This window comes from Marmota monax, unplaced genomic scaffold (assembly GCF_021218885.2).
Source record: "Marmota monax isolate L192 unplaced genomic scaffold, Marmota_monax_Labrador192_F-V1.1 WCK01_AAM20220418_F8-fsc00238, whole genome shotgun sequence".
Classification (NCBI taxonomy): Eukaryota; Metazoa; Chordata; class Mammalia; order Rodentia; family Sciuridae; genus Marmota; species Marmota monax.
In genome coordinates, this window is record NW_026693175.1 from 458,918 (window position 1) to 485,940 (window position 27,023).

At 46.6% G+C, this 27,023-nt stretch overlaps 1 protein-coding gene and 1 pseudogene across 2 annotated transcripts in view; both read left to right on the forward strand.

Moving 5' to 3' along the window:
* The window catches only part of LOC124100416 (zinc finger protein 519), a 21,005-nt gene extending 18,278 nt beyond the window's left edge, over positions 1-2,727 (forward strand). For both annotated transcript variants that reach the window (XM_046455931.1, XM_046455930.1), the window contains one exon: positions 174-2,727. In XM_046455931.1, the coding sequence (XP_046311887.1) occupies positions 174-1,795 (1,622 nt within the window). In that variant the 3' untranslated portion in view covers positions 1,796-2,727. The remainder of the gene's footprint in view (positions 1-173) is intronic.
* LOC124100428 (refilin-B-like) lies at positions 2,198-24,585 on the forward strand (annotated as a pseudogene).
* The last annotated feature ends 2,438 nt before the right edge of the window (positions 24,586-27,023 follow it).

A 27,023-nucleotide genomic window follows, 5' to 3' on the forward strand; every position in this document is an offset into this window, starting at 1 on the left:
TCTCAGAAAGTAATTTCGTCTGTCCATTGTTATTTAGCTCATATATTTATGGAGTATTGATGGTCTTTGATGTACTATTCTGCCACCCTGCTGATATTCTGACTGCAATAATTTTATGTTATATTTGCAAAGTATATTTTCAGTCTAATATGTAAAAATTTTATTTATTTCAGTCATGACTTCTCATCATACCCAGGAAATTTCACCAGAGCCTGGCATAGAACATTTATTTATAAAAGTGATAAACAGAATATATGGAAATTGTGATCTTGGCTTTTTACAACAAAAGAAAGTACAGGACATTGCAGTTGAGAGTGAAGGTCAGAAATCATATTATGATGAACAAGACCAATTTGTAGTGACTGCACCTAATGAAAATTTTACTGTCAACACACCTGAAGAACATTTAGTGCCTCAGAAAAGTATTCAATGCATAACTGAAGGACAAGTTTCTAAAAGTGATCATTTTGAAAGTTTCTTTACAAATTATCCATTATTCTGTGATGAACAAAGAATTCTTTCTTGTTCCCAAACATACACTTTTAATGATTGTGGGAAGGCCCCTATGTACTCCATACTGCTTAATGAAAATTCAAATATAGATTACTGGAAAGTGTGTAACACATGTAATGAAACAAGCAACACCTTCAGCCAGGTCTCTACCCTAAGCAACCAGCATACTTATGTTGGAGAAAACAATTACGAATGTAGCAAAACACAGGAGAACTCTAGCTCTGGTTGCAATATAAGAGAACATCAGTGTGCTCATTGTGCACAGAACCTTTACAGAGATGACGAATGTGGGAACGTCTTTCCTCAGTGCTCAAAGCTGATGACCCATTCAAGTACTCAGGGCCAAGAGGCGCCTTGCAAATGTGAGGAATGTGAGAGAGCTTCTAACCCAGCTGCTAGCCTTCCTCAATACAGTGGAGCTCATCCTGGAAGGGAGCCCCCTAAATTTAAGGAATGTGTCCAAGCATGGAGTTGCTCACCCCTTTCTAAACACCATAGGTACCATAGCAGTGATCAACATTACAAATTCAAAGAATGTGGCAAAACTTTTAATCGAGGACCTCCCCCTGTTAAGCACCACAGAACTCATAGTGGAGAGAAACCCTACAAATGTGAAGAATGTGGCAAATCCTTTAAAAAATGCTCAAACTTTTCTAAACACCTGAGATTGCATAGCAGTAAGGAAACCTACAAATGTAAAGAATGTGACAAAGTTTTTAAGAATTTTTCAACCCTTACACAACACAAAAGAATTCATACAGGAGAGAAGTCCCACAAATGTGAAGAATGTGGCAAAAGTCTAAATCGAAAAGCATACCTTACTCAACACCAGAGAATTCATACTGGAGAGAAGCCCTATAAATGTGAAGAATGTGGAAAAGATTTTAATCAAAGCTCAAATCTTAATAAACACCAGAGAATTCATACTGGAGAAAAGCCCTACAAATGTGAAGAGTGTGGCAAAGGGTTTAATCGAAGATCACACCTTACTCAGCACCTGAGGCTTCATACTGGAGAGAAACCGTATAAATGTCACGAATGTGGCAAACATTTTACCCAAAGAGGGTACCTTACTGAACACCAGAGAATTCATACAGGAGAGAAGCCCTACAAATGTGAAGAATGTGGCAAAGGTTTTACTCGAAAGGCACACCTTACTCGACACAAGAGAATTCACTCTGGAGAGAAAGAAAGTCCCAGTGATAGCATCCCAGAACACCTGCTGTCTTTCCTGAACATGCTACGAGGACCTAGAGAACTGGATTGCAATACGCTTCCATAGCAGCTAACCCCACTCGACCACCTTCCAATGTTGTGCAGCTTTGTAGGAATACTGACTGGAACTGAGGAGAGATTTTTTTTTTTTTTGTCTTTTTTTAAATTTCTTTCTTCCTGTCCATCTAACTTTCTTTTTGTCAGGTTTTCTTAGTCTCTTTTTTTACCTTTTTAACTCCTTTCCATCTCTTTCCCTTTTCCAGTGTCTGTATATTTTTCTTCTTTGGAAATTTATGTCCTTTTGATGAAGGCAGAAAATTATGCATCTCCCTAGCCATCCTGCATGATTCTGTGTGCCCTTGAATAGTGTGTTCCTGTCACCTCCCTGCTCATTTATCGTCCACAACAAGTTGATACGCCAGGTTGAGAGTTCACCTATATCTACTGCTTCCCTAATGAAGTAGGAAAAATGGCGGGCTTCAAGAGTCTGGTAAGTATTTCCTGTTTATACTTTTTTTCGTGGCCAGACCCAGTCTCACCATCTCTGGATTAAACAGAACAAGAGCTGGAATTGTCCACAGTACAAGGAAACTCTTATTTTTATGCAGTTTCTTTTCTACCTGAGGAACTTTCTGCAGCTATGCCTTCCTTGTGTTCAGGAAAACTTGTGAACTGTGGGACCCGATGCAACCCCAGCTGAGACTTGGAAATCTTCATCAACACAGGAAAAAAAGAACACGACGCTACAGTCACCAAGAAGAGAACAGTTTTAGCTTACATTCACAGTTTTTACTTCTACTACTGATGCTGGTTATTTGCCAAAGAAAAGAATTCTTTTGGCCTTAAACCCTGCAGAATAATTTCCTTTAGGACAAAATACTACCATTCTCTGTCAGATTTCCAGTAGGTATAGAACCTTCCCAAGCCTAATATTGAAGCTGGATAATTGAAATGTGGATAGTGGTTCTCTCTGAGCCAATAAAAGCACATGACAAGCCAGACATGGTGGCACATGCCTGTAATCCCAGCAACTTGGAAGGCGTAGGTAAGGAGGATTGTGAGTTCCAAGGCCAGGAGGGGAAAAAAAAAAAAACATGAGGAGGGCTGGGCTGCAGCTCAGGTTCTAAAGTCTGGCATTAGAAAACAAAAAATTTAAACACCTTTCTCTAGCCTCAAAGGACAAAAAGGAGGAGGAGGAGGAGACTAGAAAATACTTGGCATAGTGTCAGACCTAAGCTGGCACTGAACTAAACACATGAAAACTGAACACAGAGGGCTGTGTTTTCTTGGTTCACCTGTAGAACTAAAACAGATTCCCCACCAGGCCCAACTCTTAGCCTTAGCCTTCTGCAAAGGGCTCCGAGGAGCTTTCTGTCCCCACTGATTTGCAGATGTGGTCTTTAGCAGATCCCAGAAGGAACTCAAGAGGAAAGAGAAATCACTCCCTGGGAGCATGAGCTTTAAGTCCATGGCAACCTGGGGTGCACCTCATTGTTTGAGAAAGAAAAGTGGTGCAGGACCAATCACACACACACATGAGATAAGAAGTCCCACAGAGAGGGACAGCAGCCACAACTCCCCCTTGGATGCTACCTTTTTATAGGCTAGAATCGTGGTCATGTGCTAGGGGCAAGTTTAGTCTTGACTGACATAGCAAAGCGGGAACAGGGAAACTGGTACGTCCCTTTATCTTCTCAAGGAGAGAACAGGGAAACCGGTACGTCCCTATCTGAGGGGCAGGTAAGTTGTCTCCTATCCCTCAGGGAGAGACCAGCATGTCTCCAAGCTGGTAGGTTTTATCTCAGGCTACTTTCTATTTCTTGGGAATAAGAACAGTACTCATAAAGTGGCGGTGGGGAAAAGGAAGATGGCTGCAGTGATGCTAATAGTTTGTAGTCCAGGGGAGAAGGAGTATATATATCCTTTATCACTCCCGTCCCTCCCTGAGACAGTGATTGGTAGCATAACAGTCCCAGGTGGTAAAGAAGCCTGATGGCACTTGGAAAATAACTGCTCTGTAGGGTGAATGCAGTGGTGCCTTCTTTGCATGCAGCAGTTCCCATGGTGCATGAATTGGATGAAAGTAACTCAGACACTCACCCCACCAAAGTGGGGGCATATTTGGTACAAAGTAGTGCTTTGTGCACTGGTCCCTTATCCCATGAGCTCCAAAAGATCCTAGGGCAGGTGCAGTGTGCTCCAAAAGATCCTAGAGCAGGTGCAGTGTGCACCAAAAGATCCTAGGGCAGATGCAGTGTGCACCTGAGCAAACAGCACACCCTGCTGATACGTGTGAGCGGACAGCCATCGTCCTTCAAGGAAGGAAAAGCCCTGTTGGGCACCAGTGCTTGGTTCACTGACCAGTCCAGCTGAGTCCCATAGACCATTGCACTGCCATTGCTCTACGGACACCTTATGGTGTGATGCTGGGCTGGGGCAAAGTCCCTGCCATAAGTGCTGGAAATAGTGGGGGTCCTGACACGAAGGCAAGAATTTTACTTCCATGCACAGATGTTTTTAAAAGCAGTGTCCATCACTTTTAAAGTTTTTCTTTGGTAGGAAAAAGATGACTTAAAATGGTAACTAGGTTTTTTAGATAGGTTGATTTTCATGAGTAACCCCAAATGAGCAGTTAAAAATAGGACTTTTCGTAGATTTCACTGGGACTCACAATTAAACTACAAGGCAGTGTGGTGCACGATCCTGAGAGGACCTACTACCTTGCTTGAGAGTGTCCTCTTTGCCCTTTTTCATATCTTTATTTATTCATTTTGGTTCTAGGTATTGATCCCTATGGTGCTTCCCCACTGAGCTACAGGCCCACCCTATTTTATATTGTGTTTTGGGACAAAGTCTTGCTGAGTTGCTTCAGGCCTTCCTGTGTTGCTGAGGCTCACTTTGAACTTGTGATCCCTCTGCCTCATCCTCCCAAGCGACTGGGATCAAAATGTATGCCACTGGGCCTGGCTTTTCTATCCCTTTTCATAAACTTTGCTATTTTAGTAAGTGCCACGTCTTGCCTGGAGGTCTCTCAAGGGAGAACATACTAGGGTCATGGAAGGGAACCTCCAAAAATGCCTCCCTCTGTTGCCATAAGTATTCTTCTTACAGCACAGCCACCCCTGATGCTTGCCTTCCACCTGAGTAAGTAGGAAGCCAGCCAAGGGTGGTCACATGCCAAATGTTTGCAGGGACAGCCACTCCCATCTGCCAACATTGCAAAAGTAAAAAACACTGCTATTTTCTCAGCTGCAAAAATCCCTTCAGCATACATAACTTCTGTCTGCAGATGCCCATTTAACCAATGCTAACATCACCCCTTCCCCTTGGCTGAGTTCTTATCAGCTATCCATCCAATGGGACATCTAGGCCAGAGGAGTAGGCAATTATGCCCCCATAAAGAAGTCACATTCTGAAAGCCATGTTTTGTCTCAGTGAAGGTGGAAACAGGGGGATTAATAACCCCTGGGGACAGGCCAGAAAGAAGGTGCTAAGGTTGGGGCAGCTGCTTCTACAAATGGCTTGAAACAGCCTTTGCATGTAGGAAAAAAATGAAAATATAAAGGACCCCCTTCACCTCTGCCACCACTCTGGGTGACACTGAATCACTTCAATCCCTGTGCCCCTGCTGGGCTGCAGCAAAGGGAGCAACCCAGGATGTGTATGGTTAATGCCCATACGGGCAGCAGAGGCTGGTCTAGTCCAACAGCAGCGCCACCTACCTCTCACATAAGGGCCTGAATCCTGGAGTCTGCCCCTATGCTAGGGAGGGGGAGCATCCATTTACTCAAGTGGGCACAGGGGCTGTAGGACCCAACCTCAGAGTCCATGTGCCTGGGGTGGCTGCTGGGTGAGTATTGTAGGAAGTGGTCTCAAGGGAGGATATAGGAAGGTAAGTTTGCAAGTGCCTGCCAGTGATCAGCTCGGGGACAGCTGGCAGTTGCGGTCCACAGGAAACCCATGGGAAATGGAAGCCTAGTTCTCACCTGGCCTGCTTTACTAACCAAGTGATAATTTGATGATTATTCTAGCAACTCTTGGGGCCCATGAGAAACTGTGTGCTGTGTCTGGCTGAGATAGGAATTTGGGACACAAAGAAGATTAACTAAGTCTCAAAAGTACAAGGTCCATAAACCACTAGAATACAGGAAATGCCCATGAAGTTTTTTTTTTGTTTTTTTTTTTTTTTTAAATTTTTTTTTTTTTTTTAATATTTATTTTGTAGTTTTCAGTGGATACATCTTTGTTTGTATGTGGTGCTGAGGATCGAACCCGGGCCGCACGCATGCCAGGCGAGCGCGCTACCGCTTGAGCCACATCCCCAGCCCCGCCCATGAAGTTTTGACATTAAAAACAAGCAACTTCTAAGAAAACCAGGATTCTTTTGATGCCACTATCTGTGCTCCCAAAATACTAACATGATACCTGGACAATGAGCAAGCCTAGAAAAATGTGTGAAATCACAATTCTGATTCCACCTCTAGTCCAGCCCTCACCTAATGTCCCTCTATAAATAACACTACCCAGTGGTTTGCTGTATCTCCCTTGGAGGTGTCCTGCATTCTGTGACTGTGTATCTACATTCCTAAATAAATCTGCCCATGTCTCTGATTGATAAGTGCTCAAATTCTGTTCTGCCTTGCATACCAGGTCCCCATGTCTTCTGAATTGATGCTTCTTTCTCTGTGCTACATGTGGGTCCCAGGAAGTGGTCTCAAGAGTCTGTCTTTCTTCGTCCCTCCCTTTCTCAAGTATCCCATTATGTTACCTCATTTAGCAAGATTCATGTTTTACACTGGAATTATGTGTTTTTTATATTCTGGGGGTCGATAACCAGCAACTTAGATTAAATTTAAAAAAAGACAAGGGACCAGGTTTGGTGGCACATGCCTCTAAGCCCAAGTATGTGGGAGGCTGACTAAGAAGAAACCCTTGAGGCCAGTCTCAACATCTTAGCAAGACACTACCTCAAAATTTAAAAACAGGGCTGGCATTGTTGCTGGTTGTGGTCCTGGGGTTTGGGGTTGTGTTGTGGCAGGCTGTTGTAATCTTGAAGAAGAGTATTTCAGATGAGTTGTAAAATGTAGGTGAAGTGTGGCAAAATTCATTAGAAAGCCAGTCAGTATCAGGAGGGGGGAGGGGAAGGGAGACATCACTCTCACCCGCCTTGGCCCCCCAGGCTTCCTGAGTTCTCATGGGGATTCCCACAGTCCCGCCTAAGTCTTAGCTTACAGTAGGATTACATGAGGGTTGCAAGTTCCTCCTGAACATGGTCTTGTCCAGAGGTACTCAGGCAAAATCCATCTGGGGAGTCAGATTTTACTGTAACAAAAACTTATGAAAAAATTAAAATGATCTGCTAATGATCTGATGCAATGCTTGGTCATGTTGGCCCGAGCAGACCAGTTCTAATTACAACTAATTGTTTTGACAGATTTTGTGGTCAGTGGGCTTTTCTTTTAATTATCTTGTTAACTTATCTTCAACTCTTTGGTCATTACCTAGGTGGCAAAGTCCCCTTTCAAGGTAAAGTGTTCTTATTGATGGTAAGAAGTCTGTGGAGGTGCATTCCTTGGCCATGAGAGACTTGCTATAACATAACAGGCCCACTGTGCAGGAATGTAGGTAGTATCCTAATGAGTTTAGACAGCAGTGTCAGAGTGTCTTGGGTATCTCTAAAGGAAGCATGTTTGGGGGGACACAGCATAGTATGTCTACTTCATAGACTTATCTCTTCAAGTTCATCTACCTCGAACTCAGGTGATAGAGTCCTACCCAGCTCCACCTCTTGATTTCTGACTGACATCGGGATTGCATCACACTTTCAAGTTCCAATGGAATTTTTTTTTTTTTTTTATAGTTGCACTAAAGACCCAAAGTGATCCCAGGTCATTTTGGCCCACACTGATTGGTTCTAACTGGAACTTGTTCTTATAGATCTTATAGTTAGGGGGAATTAACCTGTCTCCTCAGGTTCTGGAATCTGGTCTGTGAAAGTGTCACTCCCATCCCCAGGTCACTTGTGTTCTTATGGCAGATAGGAGCCTTGTGGTCCTGCGTTTCTTCCAGAGATAACATGTTGCAGCTGAGGAACGTGATGTGTCTTACTTAAACTGGGCAAGACTGCAGGCAAATCACTTTTTGAAAAGTTTTTAGTTTTAAACGAGAGTCACATATGTATGCCAGCCTCCCAGGCCTCCCACAGAGGGATTACAGGTGACAGTGCCATGTCACAGACCTCCCCATGCAGAGAGGAGGGTCATGGGTTCAAAGCCAACCTCAGCAACTTAGTGAGGCCATTAGCAAACTTAACCCTCTCTGCATGGGGAAGTCTGTGACATGGCACTGTCACCTGTAATCCCTCTGTGGGAGGCTGGCAGGACTCCCCAGGAACTAGCAAGCACAGTATGGGACTGGGAAGGTGAGTAGGTTTTATCTCTGCTGTGCAGAGCAGACAACTGCAGCCCATAAGGGTGAGGTGACTTGGAGTCTGAATAAAGGAAGACCATCCCTGATTAATTCCTGGGAGGCCCAGAGGTGGGTCTCAGTGGAAGTAGCCGCTCGGCTGCTGAAAATATCCTCCATGGCCTGCGCATCAGCTCATTTGAGGATCATCAAGTGGCTCCACTGTGTGCCCTGAGGCCGCAGAGCCGCAGCATAGACCACTTTAACAGTAATTTTAATCAGGAGAGAGGATGGCCAAATTCCGGGTGGCGGAGCAGAAGAAATCCTCGGGGAAGTTGTAATTTATATGAGCAGAGAGTTGAGGTGCTGTGCTTACCAGGCTGGGTTAGGGTGATATTTAATAATGAAAAGTGACAGCAATGGGAAAGGGCGGGGGCAATGGAGATGGCTGGCCGACTTCTGAGTGAGGACCCCGCCCATGCACTGGGGGCCTGACCCGCCCAGCTATGCTTGGCAGGCGCCCACAGCGAGCTGCACTAGCCAGGGACCCTGCTGTTCAATCAGGAGCTTGTCCCTCACCTCTCAGGGCCATCATGAAGCCACAGGGAACAGGATATGGACTTGGACTTGAACAGTAAGACCAAGAAATCAGCAAGCAAGAGTTCTTGTCCTTTCCCAGCTACCGGGGCTACCGCCAGAGACCAGCCACTGGGAAGGCAGGCCCAGGAGCTGCCGGTGACGTCATGGGGAGCCAGGGCAGGAGGCTTCCTGCTGCAGAAAAGCTGGAGAGGCGCTGGTGCGGCTCTGGACCCGGGGTGTCGTGGCAGAGACCCCAAGGAAGACAGGAGAGCAGGGAAGCAGGGCAAGTGTCCTTCCAGACGCCCACCTGCCCCAGGCTAGCAGTGTCCCTGCACGGTCACGGAGACGGAGGGGGGATTTCACCAAGAAGGTGACCCGCTGCAGGGGTGGGCGTGGGCGGGACAGTGGGTTCAAGAGGTTCCACCGAGGCCCGGGCATGGGCAGCTGGGTCAGGCCAGCCCTGCAACCCAGCTGGTGCTCTCGGAGCCAAACAGGGCTGGGGAGCACCTCAGAGATGAGGCCCCAGGGTCACTGCGCTGGAGGGGGCAGCAGGAAGACTGCCAGACCCTCTCCTGCCATGGGGCGCCAGTGACTAATGAATGAACAGCAATAAGACCTGCTGTGAGGAGGGGGCAGAATGTGGGCATTTGAGAACACAGAGATGCAGGTAAATTAAGATAAAAGGACTCTTGTGACTGCCTCTGGGGAGTAGAGGAGGGGAGGAAACAGGAAAGAAGAGAAGCAGATCAGTGATTGTATTATGCACTTTTAGCCATCCTCAGAGTTTAAAAATTATATGCATATGTTACTTTGATTAAGAACAAACAAAAAAACTGGGCATGGTGGTGCATGCCTGTAATCCCAGCGGTTTGGGGAGGCTGAGGCAGGAGGATTTTGAGTACAAAGCCAGCCTCAGATTGTTGTAGGGACAGATGAGGCAAGGCACCAAAGATAGCAGGAAACAGTTTTATTTGGCTGCAGCCTGGTTCAGAGGGCACAGCTTTTGCTGTAATCAATCAATCCCCTGAACCCCAAGTTCAGGTAGTTTCAGAGTTTTATACCCAGCATGTAAGGGGAGAGGCTCAAAAGTTCACAGTCTGCAGAAGTCCACATAAAGCAGCTTTTTCTTTCACTGTCCTGGGCAAGTGAACTCTTCAAGGACAACACCTGAAAAGGGGAGAGCTTCTTCTCCCCTTTCTTTCCTCCCCCTGCCAGCTGTTACCATGGAGCCCAGTTGGTAATTTATCTTAAAAATGTAGACATCTCTGTGAAGCCCAGCTCAAGGCCAGAGGCCTTGTTTGCACATTTCTACAAACTACTATACTGGATACATGTTTGTGAAAAACTAGTAAGGGGGTGTCCAGCACCTGGAGTGCTGGTATCTTCCCCGCCAGTGGCCAAGTAAAACAGGGCAACACGAAAATAGAAAGATTATCTATATTGAACTCTTTTGCAGAGACTCTTTTGCTGACAGTCTTTAAATTAGCCATGGTGAAGATTTCTGGAGAAGCCCAGTTAAGACTTTTCTGTGGAGAAGGGGGTGCCACTTCAAGAAAAAGCAAGGCACTAAGCAACTCCGTGAGACCCTGTCTCTGAGTAAGATACAAAATGGGGCTAGGGGTGTGGCTCAATGGTCAAGTGCCTCTGAGTTCAATCCCTGGTACCAAATAAATAAATGGGAAAAAAGGAAAACCTTCTGAATAATGTGAACAACACTGTTATCATTTAATATGAAGTAATACATGTTTAAGATCACCCTGGTTTCTTGGCTTCTTCCTTATGAGACTTGTTTCATTTATCCATACCATATCCTTCTCAAATAATTCCTAAAATGCAGAGCTGTTCTCCCTTAAATGTAGTTTGCTCCTTAATGTTATTGTTATACCGACTCTCAAATAACTCTCAGAACACACATTGCCATTCCAATTAAGCCTTCATTGCTGACCACCAGCTGACACTCTACTCTAAAAGCAAGATGGTCAGAGTGGCAATCCCCACAAAAGGGACATTAGGGGGTTTGGCCAATGCAAGCAAACCAAGTCACAGAAGCAGGAGATTGCAGTCAGGTGAAGGGAAGCTTAGCCAATCAGAAAAGCCCAGTTCCAAAAACAGCTCAGGTAGACACCTCATGTTCCTGAGGGTCTCCACAACAAAGGGAAAACAACTTACCCCAGTTGTAACCTTTCTAGTTGGCACAGCTGTTTCACAAAGTGGAGTCACTAGAGTCAAGACTTCTGTCTCATCACAATTTAATATTAAGTACAGTGCTAAGAAAATTGTGAAAAAACAAAATCACACTTGGAGAAGCATATGCAATTAATATGCGTATTGCCCTCACAGGTGCCAACAGAAGGAGGCAGAGGGCCCAGGTGGCTACACAAAGTCACCTGAAAGAGTCTGGCCAAGGCTCGGGGAGGGGAAGGGCTGGTGGCCTTTACAGAGGGGTTGTGACTTGGAAACCTGTGGCAAGAGGGAGGCATTCTCGCTGCGCATTTTGGGGGTTTGTTCGTTTTGCTTTTTTGTTTTTTGTTGTTTTTGAACCCAGGGGCACTTAACCACTGATCCAAATTTCCAGCTCTTTTTGTTTTTTGAGACAGGGGCTGGCTTAGTTGCTTAGGGTCCTGATAAGTTGCTGACGCTGCCCTTCAACTTGGAATCTTCCTGCCTCGTTTGTATGAGCTGCTGGGATTAGAGATGTGCTCACTGTGCCCAGCATCACTGATGACTTGACTAGACTCTTTTGTGCAGCTTGAAGAAAACACCACCAGAGACTGGGTAATTTAAAACAGCAGTGCATAGCTTTTCTCACAGTTCTGGAGGATGCAGCGTCCAAGTTCAAGGTGCTGGCTCGGCCAGGATCTATTGAGGGTTGTTCTCTGCCTCTGAGGGACATTCTCCCAGGGAATGTGAATACTATCCCCACATGTCAGAGGGGTGACAGGGCACAGGGAAGGGGTCTGTGCCACCTCCCTAATTTCCTAATGAATTAGGGCACTAATCCACTCATGTTGCTCTACTTCCCAGAGGTCCCACTTCCAATCCCACCATAAGGTATTAAATTTCAAAACATGAATTTTAGAGGAATCTCACAGCACAGCATGCAGGAAAAGGTGAGCTGAGAAGTACATCATGAGGTTATAGCTTACACACACAGAGACACACCATGTTAGGGATGGACAGTCAGAAATGGACTATGACCAAGTGGAAGTCCAAAATGGGAGGCCAGTTTTGGTCCTTGGAAGTCATGGAATCCACAAAGAGTAGCATAGGTCAAGTCCCCATCAGCAGAAGACTGGGCAGACGAGACATTGTAGGTCCTTGCAATGGAGAATTATTGGGCAAGGACATCCAGCACTGCTGCGGGGTGAACTGCAAACACATTTTGCCAAGGGAAAGAAGTCAGTAAGGAAGACAGCCAGGGCCCGATGTCATTGACAGAAAGAGCTCCCAACACAAAGAACTGTAGAGACCAGAGCAGGGGGGTGGCTGCTAGGGGCTGGAGGGAGGAGGGCGGGTGGGTAGTGGCAGGTAGAGGGAAGGGGTGTCTGAGGTTCCTGCTGCTGTTTGGAGTAACATACAAGGGGATAAAGGTGAATTAAAGGGAGGACTTTTTCTGGGTTTTTTTTGTTGTTGTTTTATTTTGTTTGTTTTTACATGAGCTGGGTGTGGTGCACCCGCCTGTGATCCCAGGGGCTCTGGAGGCTGCTGCAAGAAGACCATGACTTCAAACCAGCCTCAGCAGCTTACTGAGGCTCTAAGCAACCTAGCAAGACCCTGTCTCTAAATTTAAAAAAAAAAAAAAAAAATTTAAGGATGGGGATGTGGTTAAATGCCTCTGTACTCAAGCCCTAGTATAAAAGGTGGGAGGCAGGATGTCCTGATGTGGAGAGCTCTCTTTGGAGCCCTCGGTCTCTAGGTGGCACACTGTGTTGAAGTCAGGAAGTGACTTCTGGGCACCATCAGAAACATCCGGCCTAGAAAGACCTCAACCCAGGCTGTGTGCAGAGCATGTGCTCAGTGTTGAGAGCCCCTGGGTTAATCCCCAACAGCCCGAAACTCTCAAAAAGGTCACCAGGCAGCTGGTCCCTGACTTTTGTTTTCTGGGATTGTGACCTTGCAAAGTGTTCCCACACAACCACTGGAGTGCTTGCTTTCAGGATAGGGTTCAGCACCCTGCATGAGATATTCAGCACTTTGAGGGCTGGGGAGACCCTCAGTAGTCCAGTGCACTTAGCATGCACCAGGGTTCCATCCCCAGCACAGAAACAAAAGACACTTAACACTGCTATGTGAGGTTGGGTGTTCTGAGTGGGTAGGACAGGCTGTGGCAGGCAGTGGCTTACATGTGTGACCTGCATTTGCACCCATGATAGATACTTGTGTATGGGGCTTGGGCACAGCCAGGGCCATACCCAGGCCAGACGAGCCTTCTACCACTGAGCTTCAGCAGCAGGCCTTTTATGTTTGTTTTATCTATTTATTTGCTTATATTTTGCTGCCACAGCCTGCACAGCTGACCCTTGAAAATCAGTGAGGGAGGATGGGTCATTAAGAAAGACAACAAATACTTATAGAGAGAAAGCTGGGACCCTGTGAGGCAGCATCCCTTGATGGGGGACATGACCCAGAAGTAACTCAGCATGTTTGTTACATAGGTTTCATCATCAGAGGGGTTTTCTGTGAGAAAGTTTCTTCAAGCAGTCAGGCTTGAAGTTCAAAGCATTGGTAAGCAATTATAATTATCTACATCCCATGTACAATGGGACACTCAGCCCTAAAAAGGAAGAAAATCTGGATGCAGGCTGCAGTGTGTAAGATCCTGGGACACACTCAGGGTGGAGGGACACAGTGTGTGCCTGCATGATTCTGTGGGTGTGCAGCATTTGGCAAGGTAAATCCACACACGAACCAAGCTGCTGGCTGGCGTGGCTCAGGGAAGGAGGGACATAGTTTGACTGGTACAGAGTGACAAAAACATCTGGACACAGGTGAGTGCACCAAACACCACAAAATAAAATAGTTCACTTCAAAATGGCTAAGTGTACATTGCATGATTTTTTTTTTTTTTTGGTATCAGGGATTGAAACCAGAGGTGCTCAACCACTGAGCCACATCCCCAGCACTTTCTATTTTTCATTTTGATACAGGGCCTTACTAAGTTGCTTAGGGCCTCCCAAAGTTGATGCTGCTGGATTTGAACTTGCAACCTTCTGCCTCAGCCTCCTGATCCACTGGAATTACAGGCATAGCCACCACATCCAGCTGATGAATGAATTTAAATGCAATTTAAAAATACAATTGCATAATTCTTGAATAATGTAATAGAATTTAGTGGTAAAGCAAATTTGATTATAGTTACAAATGTATAAAGTCAAACTATAAGATATTTAGAAGAAAACATAAAAGAAAATCTTTTCAAGACCTGGGATTAGGCAAGAATTCTTAGGATACCAAAAGAATGATTTTAAAAATTAAAGATTATAAAAAAATTGAACTTCATCAAAATTAAAAATCTCTTTTCTATGAAAGATATGATTAAGAAAAGTGAAAAGCCGCAGATGCGGAGAAATTGCTTAGGCAACACAGTGTAATAAGGACTCATATCCAAAATATATTTAAAAATTCACACTGGGCACAGTGGACACACCCGTAGTCCTAGAAACTGGGGAGGCTGAGACAGGAGAATCACAAATTCAAAGCCAGCCTCTGCAACTTAGTGAGACCCTGTCCCAAAATAAAAAATGAAAAGAGCTGGGGCTGTAGATCAGTGGTAGAGCATCCTTGGGTACAATGACTACTAGCAAAAGAAAAATAAATCAACTCAGTCATAAGGCAAGAATCAAGAATGACCCATTTACTATATGGACAAAATAGACATTTCAGCAAAGAAGATGTATAAATGCCAATTAAGCATATGAAAGAGGATCCACCTCACTGGTCAATTTGGAAAAGCAAACTGAAAACACCTTGAGATACCACCACATACTGATTCAAATGGCTATAATAAAACACTTTCAAGGGTCTCTACTCTGAAGTGCATCTGGGAACTGGGGAAGGGCCCTGAGTAGGCACCAGGCTCAGCAGACCTGCTCCAGCCCAAGCCCAGTCTCTTTCTTCAGGGCTCCTGGATGCTCTAGAGAAGCGGGGACAATGAGAAGCTTTGGTCTCAGGTTATCAGTGTCAGTAGGAGTCGGTGTCCACCCAGGCTCAATGTATTTGGGTATTTTCATTTTCTCAGAGCCCAGTTACCCAAGGGAGTGAGCAGAGCTTCCTGGGGAGAGATGGGAGGGACACAGGTGGTCTTAGTGTGGGGTCATGTCAGCGCCTAGAAAACCGCTGTTCCTGGGGGCGAGATAAGGAGGACCTCAAAGCACAGAACCAGGAGGCAAGGAGAGGGGAGCTGGCCACTGCCTTGCCTCCAGGCCTGGGCGGGGATCAAGTAGCGCCCTAGGTTGTGCAGTAAGGGGCCTCCTCTAACATCAGGAAAGCTGCCCCTGTGCAGCGGGCACACACCCTGTTCTGAGTGTTCCCGCTCAAGTGCGCTGGGGGCCCTGCACTTTGTCCAAGCTCACCGCAGTGGAGGAATGCTGAATAACAAAGAGTCCAGAGCCTCTGCGTCTAGTCCTCCAAGCTCACAAGACCCTAGGGCTTCTGCAGCCCTGGGGTCACAGTCAGGATTCCTTCTGCTGTTGAGGTCTCTTCAATCAGGTTCTGGGTTTGAAACTGATTCTTAGGAACTGGGCAAGGACTGAGCTGAGGTGTTGGTGGCGCACTAGCCCAGCTTGTGCGAGCCCTGGGTTCAATCTCCAGCATCTCCCCAACCAGCTGGGGCAAGGGGCAGGGGGCGTGGCTTCGCGTGGGCGTGGCCAAAGCCGCCCAGGGCCCTTTGGCTGGTTCAGATCCTGCAGGCCCTTGCTGGCCACCAGCTGGTGCGCCCCTCGAAGTCCAGGTCCTACCAGCCATCTCCACCACTCTTTCCTCCTGGCCTGCGAGCTGCTCCTCAGCCTCGCTCACTGGGATCATCCCACCCCTGGCTCTGCAGTTAGGTGCTGTCACAGCCTTGGCCACTTAGGACCCTGGCCCACTCCTGGCTGAGTCCCTTCACAGAGGAGAGGAGAGGTCATGGAGGGAGCAGGAGTGGTGCGCACTTCCCTCAGATCTCACAGCCAGAGAATGAGAGAGATGACTTCAGAACCGGACCCCTGGTCCCAGAGAGGCTTTTACCTAGTTCCCATGGCCGCCTGGGAAATCCATAGAATAGACGGTGAACCGGACCTGAAGGGCCTTCCAAAGCTGGGCTGTGCTGAGAGATGCTTTTTGTTTTGTGGGACTCCACTGCCCCCACGTGGCCACTCCCTGAACTTCATCCTTGTTTGCTGCCGAACTGTGAAGCCCTCATTCTGAAGGAAAAGCTGCACCTGCCCACCTGGGATAGCAATCCGTGAGCTGGGACTGGATCCTTGTCATCGCGGGCCTCACCTGCATTCGTTCAAAAACAAGATGACGCCAGGTGAATTGAAATGTAAGATTAAATAATACATCTAAACTACTTACCTTTGTGTGTGTGTGTGTGGTCCTGGGGATGGATTGAACCCAGGGAAGCTTAACCACTGAGCTACATTCCCAGCCCTGGAGACAGGGTCTCCCTAAGTTGCTTTGGGCCTTGCTAAGTTTCTGAGGCTGGCCTCAAACTTGAGATCCTTCTGCTTCAGCCTCCAGAGTCACTGGGATGACTGGCCCGTGCCACCACACCCAGCCCATCTACCTTTCCTGATTGAACTAAGGACCTATAAGTGTTAGCTCTGGTGCTGTCCATCTCAGACCTTTTCTGTCTGAAGCAAGTGGCATTGTTGTCCCCTTACCTTTGCCATAATGAGTGAGTCAAAGGCAGCTGCAGATGCCAGGAAGGCTGCCCTGCACAGGCCACAGCCCTTCCAAGCTTCTTGAGCCATGTTCTGCACCCCCTGAGCCCAGATGGCATGAGGGCAGAAGGGCAGGCATTGCTGAGATGAGAGGGGCCTGGCCCTGCATGTTCCCTACTCAGACTCAAGACCACTCAGAAGGGACGTCCCTTACCTGACAAGGCTCTGCTGCCACTAAAGCTGGGAGGGCAGAGGGAGTTCCTCAGGGTGGGGGCATGGGAGTGTGTTCCCCAGACCCCTCCTGCCTGGACAGGGGCTGGCACTACCTGAAGTGAGGCTGCCAGGAGCCGTCACGGACATGTCTGCTCATTGACAGCCAGCTGGCACTCACGGGGCAGGATCAAGGCTCCCAGGTGAGCTGGGCCAACCTCAGCAGAGGACTGGGCTTGCTCTGGGATTTGTTCCCAGGTCTGGAGATTGCCAGGCCTAGTCCTGTGTCACCAGAACAGCCTCTTAACAGCACGGAGCTGCTTCATGGTGCTGATCCCCAAACAAGGGGATATGTGAAGGCCTTTAGTTATTTGTTATTTGTTTTTATAACAAACCCAGGGCTGGAGATGTATCTTAGCTTCAGTACAGGATCAGCATAATCAAAGTATCACATTGAGAAGAGGGAGTAAGAACTAGTAACCGTGGTAATTTAGGAGCAAACTATGTCTCAATGTATACTAAAAAAGTTATTGCTAATGATCTCTACAGCTCTATTATCCAAAAAGGAAAGTGGTTGAGAAATAACATAGGTGTTTTAGTCAGATTTTCATTGCTGTGACCAAAATGCCTGACAAGAACAACTCAGAGGAGGAAAAGTTTATTAAAGAAGGAGAAGGACCAAAGGAAGACCAAAGTCCAGCTGGGAAACCAAGTTCTGTAGCTCTGTGACTGGCCCTGGGAGCGTGGCATTGGGTAGTTCTCTCTAAGGGGCCTTCAGGGCTCTGGCCTGTGACCTGGCTGGCTGAAGCCACATGGCCTCTCTCTTGCCTGGTTTTTGCCTTAATTTTGCAGCTTTCTTCAGCAGATGATCAACTTGACTGGCATCTCATAAATCTTGGGGGGGTCTCTGCTGCAACTCTGGCTTTCTTTCTTTCTTGTTTTATTTATACATGACAGCGGAATGCATTACCATTCTTATTACACGTGGAGCTCAACTTTTCATATCTCTGGTTGTATACATAGTATACTCACACCAATTCATGTCCTCCCTCATACATGTACTTTGGATAATAATGATCATCACATTCCTCCATCATTAATTACCCCATGTCCCCTCCCTTCTCCTCCTACCCCTCTGCCCTATCTAGAGTTCGTCTATTTCTTCTGTGCTCCCCCTCCCTATCCCACTATGAATCAGCCTCCTTATATCAAAGAAAACATTTGGCATTTGTTTTTAGGGGATTGGCTAACTTCACTTAGCATTATCTTCTCTAACTCCATTCATTTACCTGTAAATGCCATGATTTTATTCTCTTTTATCGCTGAGTAATATTCCAGTGTGTGTGTGTGTGTGTGTGTGTGTATAAAACATTTTTTTATCCATACTTCCACTGAAGGGCACCTAGTTTGGCTCCACAGTTTAGCTATTGTGAATTGTGCTGCTATAAACATTGATGTGGCCATGTCCCTGTAGTATGCTGTTTTAAAGTCCTTTGGGTATAGACCGAGGAGAGGGATAGCTAGGTCAAATGGTGGTTCCATTCCCAGTTTTCCAAGAAATATCCATACTGCTTTCCATATTGGCTGCACCAATTTGCAGTCCCACCAGCAGTGTATGAGTGTACCTTTCCCCCCACATCCTCGCCAACACTTACTGTTGTTTGTCTTCATAATAGCTGCCATTCTGACTGGAGTGAGATGATATCTTAGAGTGGTTTTGATTTGCATTTCTCTGATTGCTAGTGATGATGAACATTTTTTCATGTGTTTGTTGACTGATTGTACATCATCTTCTGAGAAGTGTCTGTTTGGGTCCTTGGCTCATTTATTGATTGGATTATTTGTTTTTTTGGTGCTTAGCTTTTTTGAGTTCTTTATATACCCTAGATATTAGTGCTCTATCCGATGTGTGAGGGGTAAAGATTTGCTCCCAAGATGTAGGCTCTCTCTTCACCTCACAGATGGTTTCTTTTGCTGAGAAGATTTGACCACGCCCCTGAATCCTCTTTCACTTGCTGATGTAAGGTGCTGAGTTGAATCCCATCCATGGCTCACACCCTGGGAAAGTGCCCACCCCATACCCCAACCTGGTCCTTGCCCAGTTCCTAAGAGTCAGTTTCAAACCCAGAACCTGATTCAAGAGGCCACAACTATAGAAGGAGGAATCCCGACCTCGACCTTACCTTCACCATAATGAGTGAGCCAAAGTCAGGTGCAGATATCCAGAAGGGTGCCCAGCATGAGGTCGCTTTCCTTTCAAGCTTCTGGAGTCATGCTCGGCACACGATTTGACCCAGATGGCATGAGAACGGAAGGGCAGGTTTTGCTTTGATGAGAGGGGCCTGGCCTCGGGTGCTCCCTGCTCAGACTCAAGACCACTTAGGAGGGACACCCCTCACCTGACAAGGCTCTGCTGCCACTAAAGCTGGGAGGGCAGAGGGAGTTCCTCAGGGTGGAAGCACGGGAGTGCGTGTTTTCCAGACCCCTCCTGCCTGGACAGGGGCTGGATTCTACCACATGTGAAGCTGACAGGTGCCCTTCTGGACATATCCCTGCTCATTGACAGCTAGCTGGCACTCACGGGGCAGGAGCAAGGATCCCAGTTGAGCTGGGCCAACCTCAGGTGGAGGACTGGGCCTGCTCTGGGATTTTTTCCCAGGTCTGGAGATTGACATGCCTGGTCCTGTGTCACCAGAGCAGCCTCTTATCAGCATGGAGCTGCTTCACGGTGCTGATCCCATCTCACAAAACAAGGAAGAGAGCAAGACTCCTCCCTGCACACCTCCACTGCACCCCAGCCACCCTGCACACCCCCTCCCTGCACACCCCCTCCCTGCACCCCCTGCACACCCCTTACTTCACCCCCCCACCCTGCACACTCTCTCCCTACACACCTCTCCCTGCACACCCCACCACTGCTGAGCATGTCTTCCACCACAAACGCAAGTGAAGGTTTCTCAGGGTCTGCTGCCTCTCATTCCCAGAAGGAGTCAGCTTGTCACCTTGAGGACAGAGGAGGTGTTGCAGGGTCAGGGTGGCAGGGGAATGCAGAGTGGGCTACCACAGTTCCAGTGTCCCTCATGGAGGAAGGTTTCCTGCCTTGAAAACAGGTGGCCCTCTTGGAGACAGTGTTCCAGTACAGTCTGAAGACCACCAGCTGGATTTCCAAACTTGCAAAGACATTAGCAGGTGTTCTTCTCCAGAGCTTCTGAGGTCTTGGGGTGGCTTCTCTGAGAGAATGACCCAGAAGTTCCCCCAGAACCACTGTCTTCATGCCTGCAAGACACTTATGGGTTCTTTGCTCAGAATCTGTTGTAGTGAAGGTGAGGCAGACCTTTGGAAGGGGTCAAAGCGAGCACTAGAACAAACATCTTATTTTCTGGAATGGCCTTCACTTTAAGTTACTGTGTTACCAGATAACCTGCCAGACAGATCTTGCTTTGTCCTACTTGAGCCAGGTCACCTGCCACAGGACCTGGCTTCCCCAGTGGAGGAAGCAGTGAACATAGACTTCTCTCCACATATCCTGTTAAGTGTGCCCATAGCAGGTGTCTGGTGGCCCGTGGGGTCATGTGCAGCACCTAGCAGCAGCCACTGGTCAGTCGCACTCCACAAGGTGGGCTGAGGAGTTGTCCAGCTAATGGATTCAGACAGGTTGTCACGTAGACGGGACACAAAAGGAGCGAGCTCTCTGGAGCAGTGACTAAATGTGGTCTGTGCACTGTCCTGCAGCAGAGGTGATGTCCCTCCTAGGAACTTGCAGGGCAAAGGTGCTGATTAAGATGGCCCAGATGCTGCGGTGATCCCTGTCTCACCAGCTGATAATCATAATCGAGCTGCTCTTCCTCATGACCTTGATTTTGCTTGCTTTAAAGAAACTTCCTCACAACGAATCCCTTTGACGTTAAAACCTGAATATCGAACAGGCTGAGCTGGCTGTGGGTGGCCATCTGTCATAGGGGATGGACAACCCCACCTCTTCATACATTACCCTCTCAGGGAAGACTTCAGAGACTCCAGCTTTTCTCTATTTGTAAGTCTGTTTGTCTTTTCTCCATCCCTCATTGCCTTGTCTAGGACCTGAATTAATGGCTGTGCAGGTCACAGCAGCAAACATTAAGCATGGCGTCCTCGTCCTGCAGAATGACGTGAGCTGAGAACCAGGCAACAGATGGCCTAGCAGCCGGTCAGTCTGCCTGCAGGAGATAACCTGCGAGTGCAGCCAAGCCTCAGGTTGGGCTCACGGTGCTGCAGACCACAATCCCGAGGAAGGAAAGCTGCAGAGGGCTGCTGTCCACAGAGGCAGAGGAGCAGAGGAATGCTGGGCGGGGACACAAGCCTGGGAGGTAACTGCCATCAGGCTGTTCAGCATCCCTGCAGCAGAGGACGCTTGGGTTCCTCCAGGCCTGGGAGACAGGCTGGCCAAGCTCCACCTGTGCTGCCACCCTGCAGACATGCTAGGTTGCTGGGCATCGAGGCTGAGCAGCTTCCTAATATTTGTCTGTTCATTTGTAAAATGGAGTCACCAAAAACAACTATTAAAGTTTTGGGCAGGGGGTATGTTTTGTTTTTGCACTGAGGACTAAACCCAGAGGTGCTTAACCACTGAGCCACATCCCCAGTCCATTTTTATTTTTTTATTTTAAGACAGGGTCTCACTAAGTTGCTCAGATTTTTGTTAAGAGTCTTGTTAATATAAGCCTCAAAAGCACAAACCTGGTGATCTACTTTTTCCAGCTACAGTCTGCCTAGAGTTGCCACTCTGTTAAACTATTCGAGTGCATTAATCCAATTATTATGTTACACCTTTGACAATCTAATTATTTTGTTTCTGAATGTTCTTGCATTGTCACATGTATGAGTTTTGGAGGATGCTATATATTCAAACCATAATATTCTGCTTCTGGCCCCCAAAAGCTATGTTCATCTGACAAAGAAAAATACATTTAGTCCATTTCCAAGAGTCCCCACAGCCTTAAGAGTCCCAGCATTACCCAAAAGTCCGAGTCCAAAATCTCTTCTGAGTTTCAAGGCAAATTCTAAGCTCTTTTCCCCAGTAAATGTCAAAAACAAATTACATACATTCAGTACACAATGGCACAGAGTAAACATCTCCACTTCTCCTTACGAGGGAGAAATAGGGCATGAAAAGAAGGAATAGTACCAAAGTGAGGCCAAAATCCATGGGCTGGGAAACCAAGTTCTGTAGCTCCATGTCTGGCCCTTGGGCACGTGGCATGGTGATATCGCTCCAAAGGGCTTGTAGGGCTCTGCGCCCATGACCTGGCTGGCTGGAGCCCACACACCTCTCTCTCACCTTGTTTTTCTAGACTCCTGCAGCTTTCTTCATAAGACGTCCAAACTTACTGGCATCTTAAGTACCAGGGGTTTCCTCCACGGCTTGGGCTTTCTTTTCACCTCTTCATACATCACCCTCTCGGGGAAGACTTCAGGGACTCCAGCTTTACAATACTGGCCTCCCAGGCCTTCCTTTGAAATCTCTGTGGAAGACTCAATGACCCCCTAACCTAGCATCCTGCATTCCTGCATAACCAGCAAAGTCCCCACCATCTTGACTGGTAGCCAAGCCTCCTGGGATCATGAATGAAGCAACCTCTGAGTGACTGTGTGGCTGATTGGTATAAAATTTTTTTTAAAAAAATTATAGTAACTCCTGTGAAAGCAGGGTGCCCCCAAGACCTCTTTTTTTGAGAGGTGGATGGGTACCAGAGATTAAACTCAGAGCACTTGACCACTGAGCCCCATCCCCAGCCCTATTTTGTATTTTGTTTAGAGACAGGATCCCACTGAGTTGCTTAGGCCTCACTTTTGCTGAAGCTGGCTTTGAACTCACAATCCTACTGCCTGAGCCTCGGGAGCCACTGGGATTACAGGCATGTGACAGCACACCCAGCCCATGACCACTTATTAGGAATTTTTTTTCTTTACGCTCTTGAGCTTGAGATGCATGTTATCTTCACAGTTTCTGAGATATCCTTAAGCTATCTTTCCTATTGTCCCTTCAAAGTGCTTTGCATCTCTTTACTGGGTTTAATATTCAATAATCACACATTCTTTAGTCTCAGGTTTTCTTGCAATTTTGTAAGTCTTTCAAATCATTCTTCTCTGATTTTTTGACCCTCATAGTAATCTTGGCTAAAAGCCTCCAGCAATAACCATGAAATCTGCTGAATGTTGTGCTACCTTGAAATTTTCTCTTCTAGATTAGGTGGTATATCACCTTTAAATTTAGCCTCACAAAAAGTCTCGAGGCATGGACAAAATATAGACAACTTCTTTGCCAGAACATGAGTCCTCCTCTGAAACCTGGTGAATACAGCCTTGAGTGTCCACAATCCTATTGGCATCTGGTCTTCTGAGCTCTCACTGGAATTGCCCACTAAGCTCTACTCACAGCTTTCTAAAGCTTTCCAGCTTGCGTCTTTAAATGTTTCAAAATTTCTCCCCCCGAAAAACCAGGTCCAAAGGCTTCTGAAACACATGGTCAGGTTAGTCCCAGCAATGACCCCACTTTTGGAACTGATTTCTATTTTAGCCAACTTTTGCATTGCTGTGACCAATATACCTGACAAGTACAAGTTAGAGAGGAAAAGGGTTATCTCGGCTCACTGTTTCAGAGGTTCGGTCCACAGTTGGCCACCTCCATAGCTCTGGGCCAGAGGTGAGGCAGAGCACTGTGGTAGAAGGACCTCAAGGGAAAACAGCTCAGGACATGGCCACCAGGAAGGAGAGAGAGAGAGAGAGAGATCTTCTCACCCAGGAAAAAATATAAACCCCAAAGGCCTCCCCCAGCCAGCTCCTTCTTTCAGTCCCAGCCCACCTGCCTGTAGTTCCTGCCAAGTGAATCTGCACCACTGGATTAAATCTCTGATCAGGTCGTACCTCTCATAATCTAACCATTTCACCTCTGAATGTTCCTGCATGGCCTTACACACAGCTCTTAGGGGACACCACATCCAAACCCTAACAACAGGGTAGAATGAAATATTAACTATCGATGATAGTGGACTAAATTGAGTGGAAGAAGAGATAAAAGTAAACACCTGGACAGCATGCGGACAGCCATGTAGGGAAGACAGCCGTGAGGGCAGTTGCCCCTGCTGGCCTGGGCTCCCCTCGGCCCTCTCTCATCAGTGACCCCTGCACTGGGTGCTCCCAGGCCCACTGTACACACAGTCATGGTGGGTAGCTGAGCCTGAAGGTCACAAAGAAGAAGGGTGATGGTGTCCTGGACAGCCCAGTCTTGGAGCTGCCCCCAACCCCAGCCCCAGTGGCTGGGGGCTGATAGAGGCTGGGGGTGGCACAGGAGTGGGACTGAGTAGCCTCTGGAATGCTGGAGCTGGATGCATGATGACCCCAGTGGCCCTGAACCCAACACCTTGCTGTCAGCTGCTCACCAAGGCTGTGCCCACTGTTCTTTGGTGAAGAAGTGGAATTTGACCCCTTACCAATGGAAGTAAGGGACACTTCTTCCATCAAGTATAACTGTTAGTGACACTTCATTGATGACGTCAGCTGCCACTGGGCCTGGCCATGGCCTCTTGTAGCCAGATAATCACCGGCAGCCCCAATTGCACATGGCACAACTAAGGTGCATGTTGAGCCCTGCCACAAGCCCACACCCTTCTTCAGCACCACCATCCTCTACCCCAAGGACCCCAAGACCATCCACACCACCACTCTGGATTACAAGTGCCACAAGAACCTGAGGAGTTTATTGTCCAGTGTGGCACTGAGGCCAGAGTTCCCGGGCAGTGACAGCCTCTTGGATGAATGCTGACTGGAACGTGATGGCTTGGGGTTGAGCCAGCTCTTCCACTGTGCTGGTCCCCAGACCTCCCTGGGAAAGTTGGGCCATGTTGCCCTTGGCTTCATTCCAGCCCAGAGTCTGACCTGGAGATACCTCTAAGCTCAGCCTGGGGAAGAAGAAAAAAGAATTACTGCATCTTGCGATTACTGAGATACTTGGTTTTGTTTTTTTAATTTTCAAATTATCATTAAAAGGAATACACTTCCAGAGTTTCCCAAAAGTCTTGACATGATGAGAAAATAAAAAGATAATCAAAGCAAAAGAACAATAGCAGGGGCTGGGGATGTGGCTCAAGCAGTAGCGCGCTCGCCTGGCATGTGTGCAGCCCGGGTTCGATCCTCAGCACCACATACAAACAAAGATGTTGTATCTGCCGAAAACTAAAAAATAAATATTAAAAAATTCTCTCTCTCTCTCTCTCTCTCTCTCTCTCTCTCAAAAAAAAAAAAAAAAGAAGAAGAAGAAGAACAATAGCAACCGTCTGAACCACAGCAGGGGAGGGGGACAGCTCTTCCTCCATCGTCAGTGTGCCTGAAAAAAGAACTTGGAAATGTTTCTGGGACAGAAAAAAGTGAGTTCTAAAGCTTTTCAGCTGCAGGTGTCTTCCCTCCCACAAAAGTGGTGCTGCTTCAGTTGATTATGATGCCCCTAGGTTTTCAATCAATAGAGTACTGGGTTCCATTCCATTCTTCATTTCCACCTCCATTTGTGTTTCCTGTTAACCAAAACTTTTGGAATCCTCTAGATACTTTTTATGATATGGAAAAATTCCAAACCAAAATAAGAGATACTTGTAAAAAAAAAAAAATCCACTTCACTGCATTCTCTCGTTTCAGAAAGTCAGGTGGCTGGATAGCACAGTTTGGGGACAGTGGCTTTCATCTGCTCCCTGCAGGTTGGTTACAGTCACGGGTTCTGGCAATGTCCTTGCACACTTGGCACCTGTTTAATGTCTTGTGTTACTCTCTCAATAGATCTTTTGGAGTTTGAAAAATACTTTCCTATTTTTTCATAAAGGAAAATGTAGCAGAGGGCTCTTCTGACAGAGATGGCATTTTAAAAGAATGCTTTCAAAAATATTTTGGGCTGGGCACAGTGGTGCATGCCTGTAATCCGTGCAGCTCAGAAGGCTGAGATGGGAGGATTGGAAGTGCAAAGCCAGCCTCAGCAAAAAGTGAGACACTAAGCAACTCAGTGAGACCCTATCTCTAAATAAAATACAAAATAGGGCTGGGGTGTGGCTCAGTGGTTGAGTGCCCCTGAGTTCAATTCCAGTACCTCCCAAAAATATTTTAGGGACTCTGGGAAGGAGGTTTCCACTCGGGACTACTATGCCACCAGGAGGAGACAGATACCGGGGTCCAGCCCCGGTGGGGATCCAGGGGTCCTGAATTGGCATCGGCGAAAGAAGAGATGAGACAACAGGTTGCAAGTTACAAGCAGCCCCCAGAAAAAACCTGCTGCCCCTGGAGGGGCCTTTATTTTTATACCTTTTTTACAGGTGTTTTTTCAGGTAGCTAATGAATACCTTCAAAGCCCAAAACTTCTTTGATTTACATAATTCTGAAGAGTTACAATCTTTTCTGACATACATTGATTACTAAGATATTGAGTACATTGTTTAAAATATTTTCCTGTAACCTTTGCCAATCATGATTAAGCTTTTATGTTTTTACCTTAAACACTAGGTGCCAGACTACGCAACTAGACTATGTCTCCTGACCTATTATTCATTTTTAACTTTAAAGCATACCTATAATTATTTCATTAACCTTTAACTTTAAAGCATACTTATGATTATTGGTAAGCTTTCTTACTTCTAAACTAAAATCCCAGTAAAAACACACTTAAAATAGTGAAAGTCTAATACTTAAAAAGCCTACTACTCTGAAGTGCTTCTAAAATATATCTATGTTAATTTTACCTTATTTCATTTTTAATTTACAAGGTAATTTTCTTTTTTATATGACCTATTTAACTTCTTTCTTACAGAGTTTCCTTGATCCTTGGTCAAAGCACACCAATTCTTATGTCTGTAATCTTTAACTAAAGGGCAGAGTTTACATCTCAACCCATTTGTCATTTATATTAACTATGTGTTTTCCATTTTCATCATAAATTCCTGTGTAAGGCAAAGGAGGGTCTGTTGGTGGGGTAATGTATTTTTATTAGCCTCTTGTCCTTGAGGGGATACCATAAGCTACGTATGGTGGTCCTTGTATTGTTGGCACAGCAATTGTTTTTCTGTAGCTAGCTGTTGTACAGGTTGTGGCTTTAGGGTGGGGTTGGGGGTGCTAGTGTAAATTGTTAACCATGGGATAAACATTTCTTGTTTCTTAGGCTGTTGTTTGTATCCTGAGAGACATTGAAATGCATCGCATGGCATGTCTCTATTGTATCCTTAATCT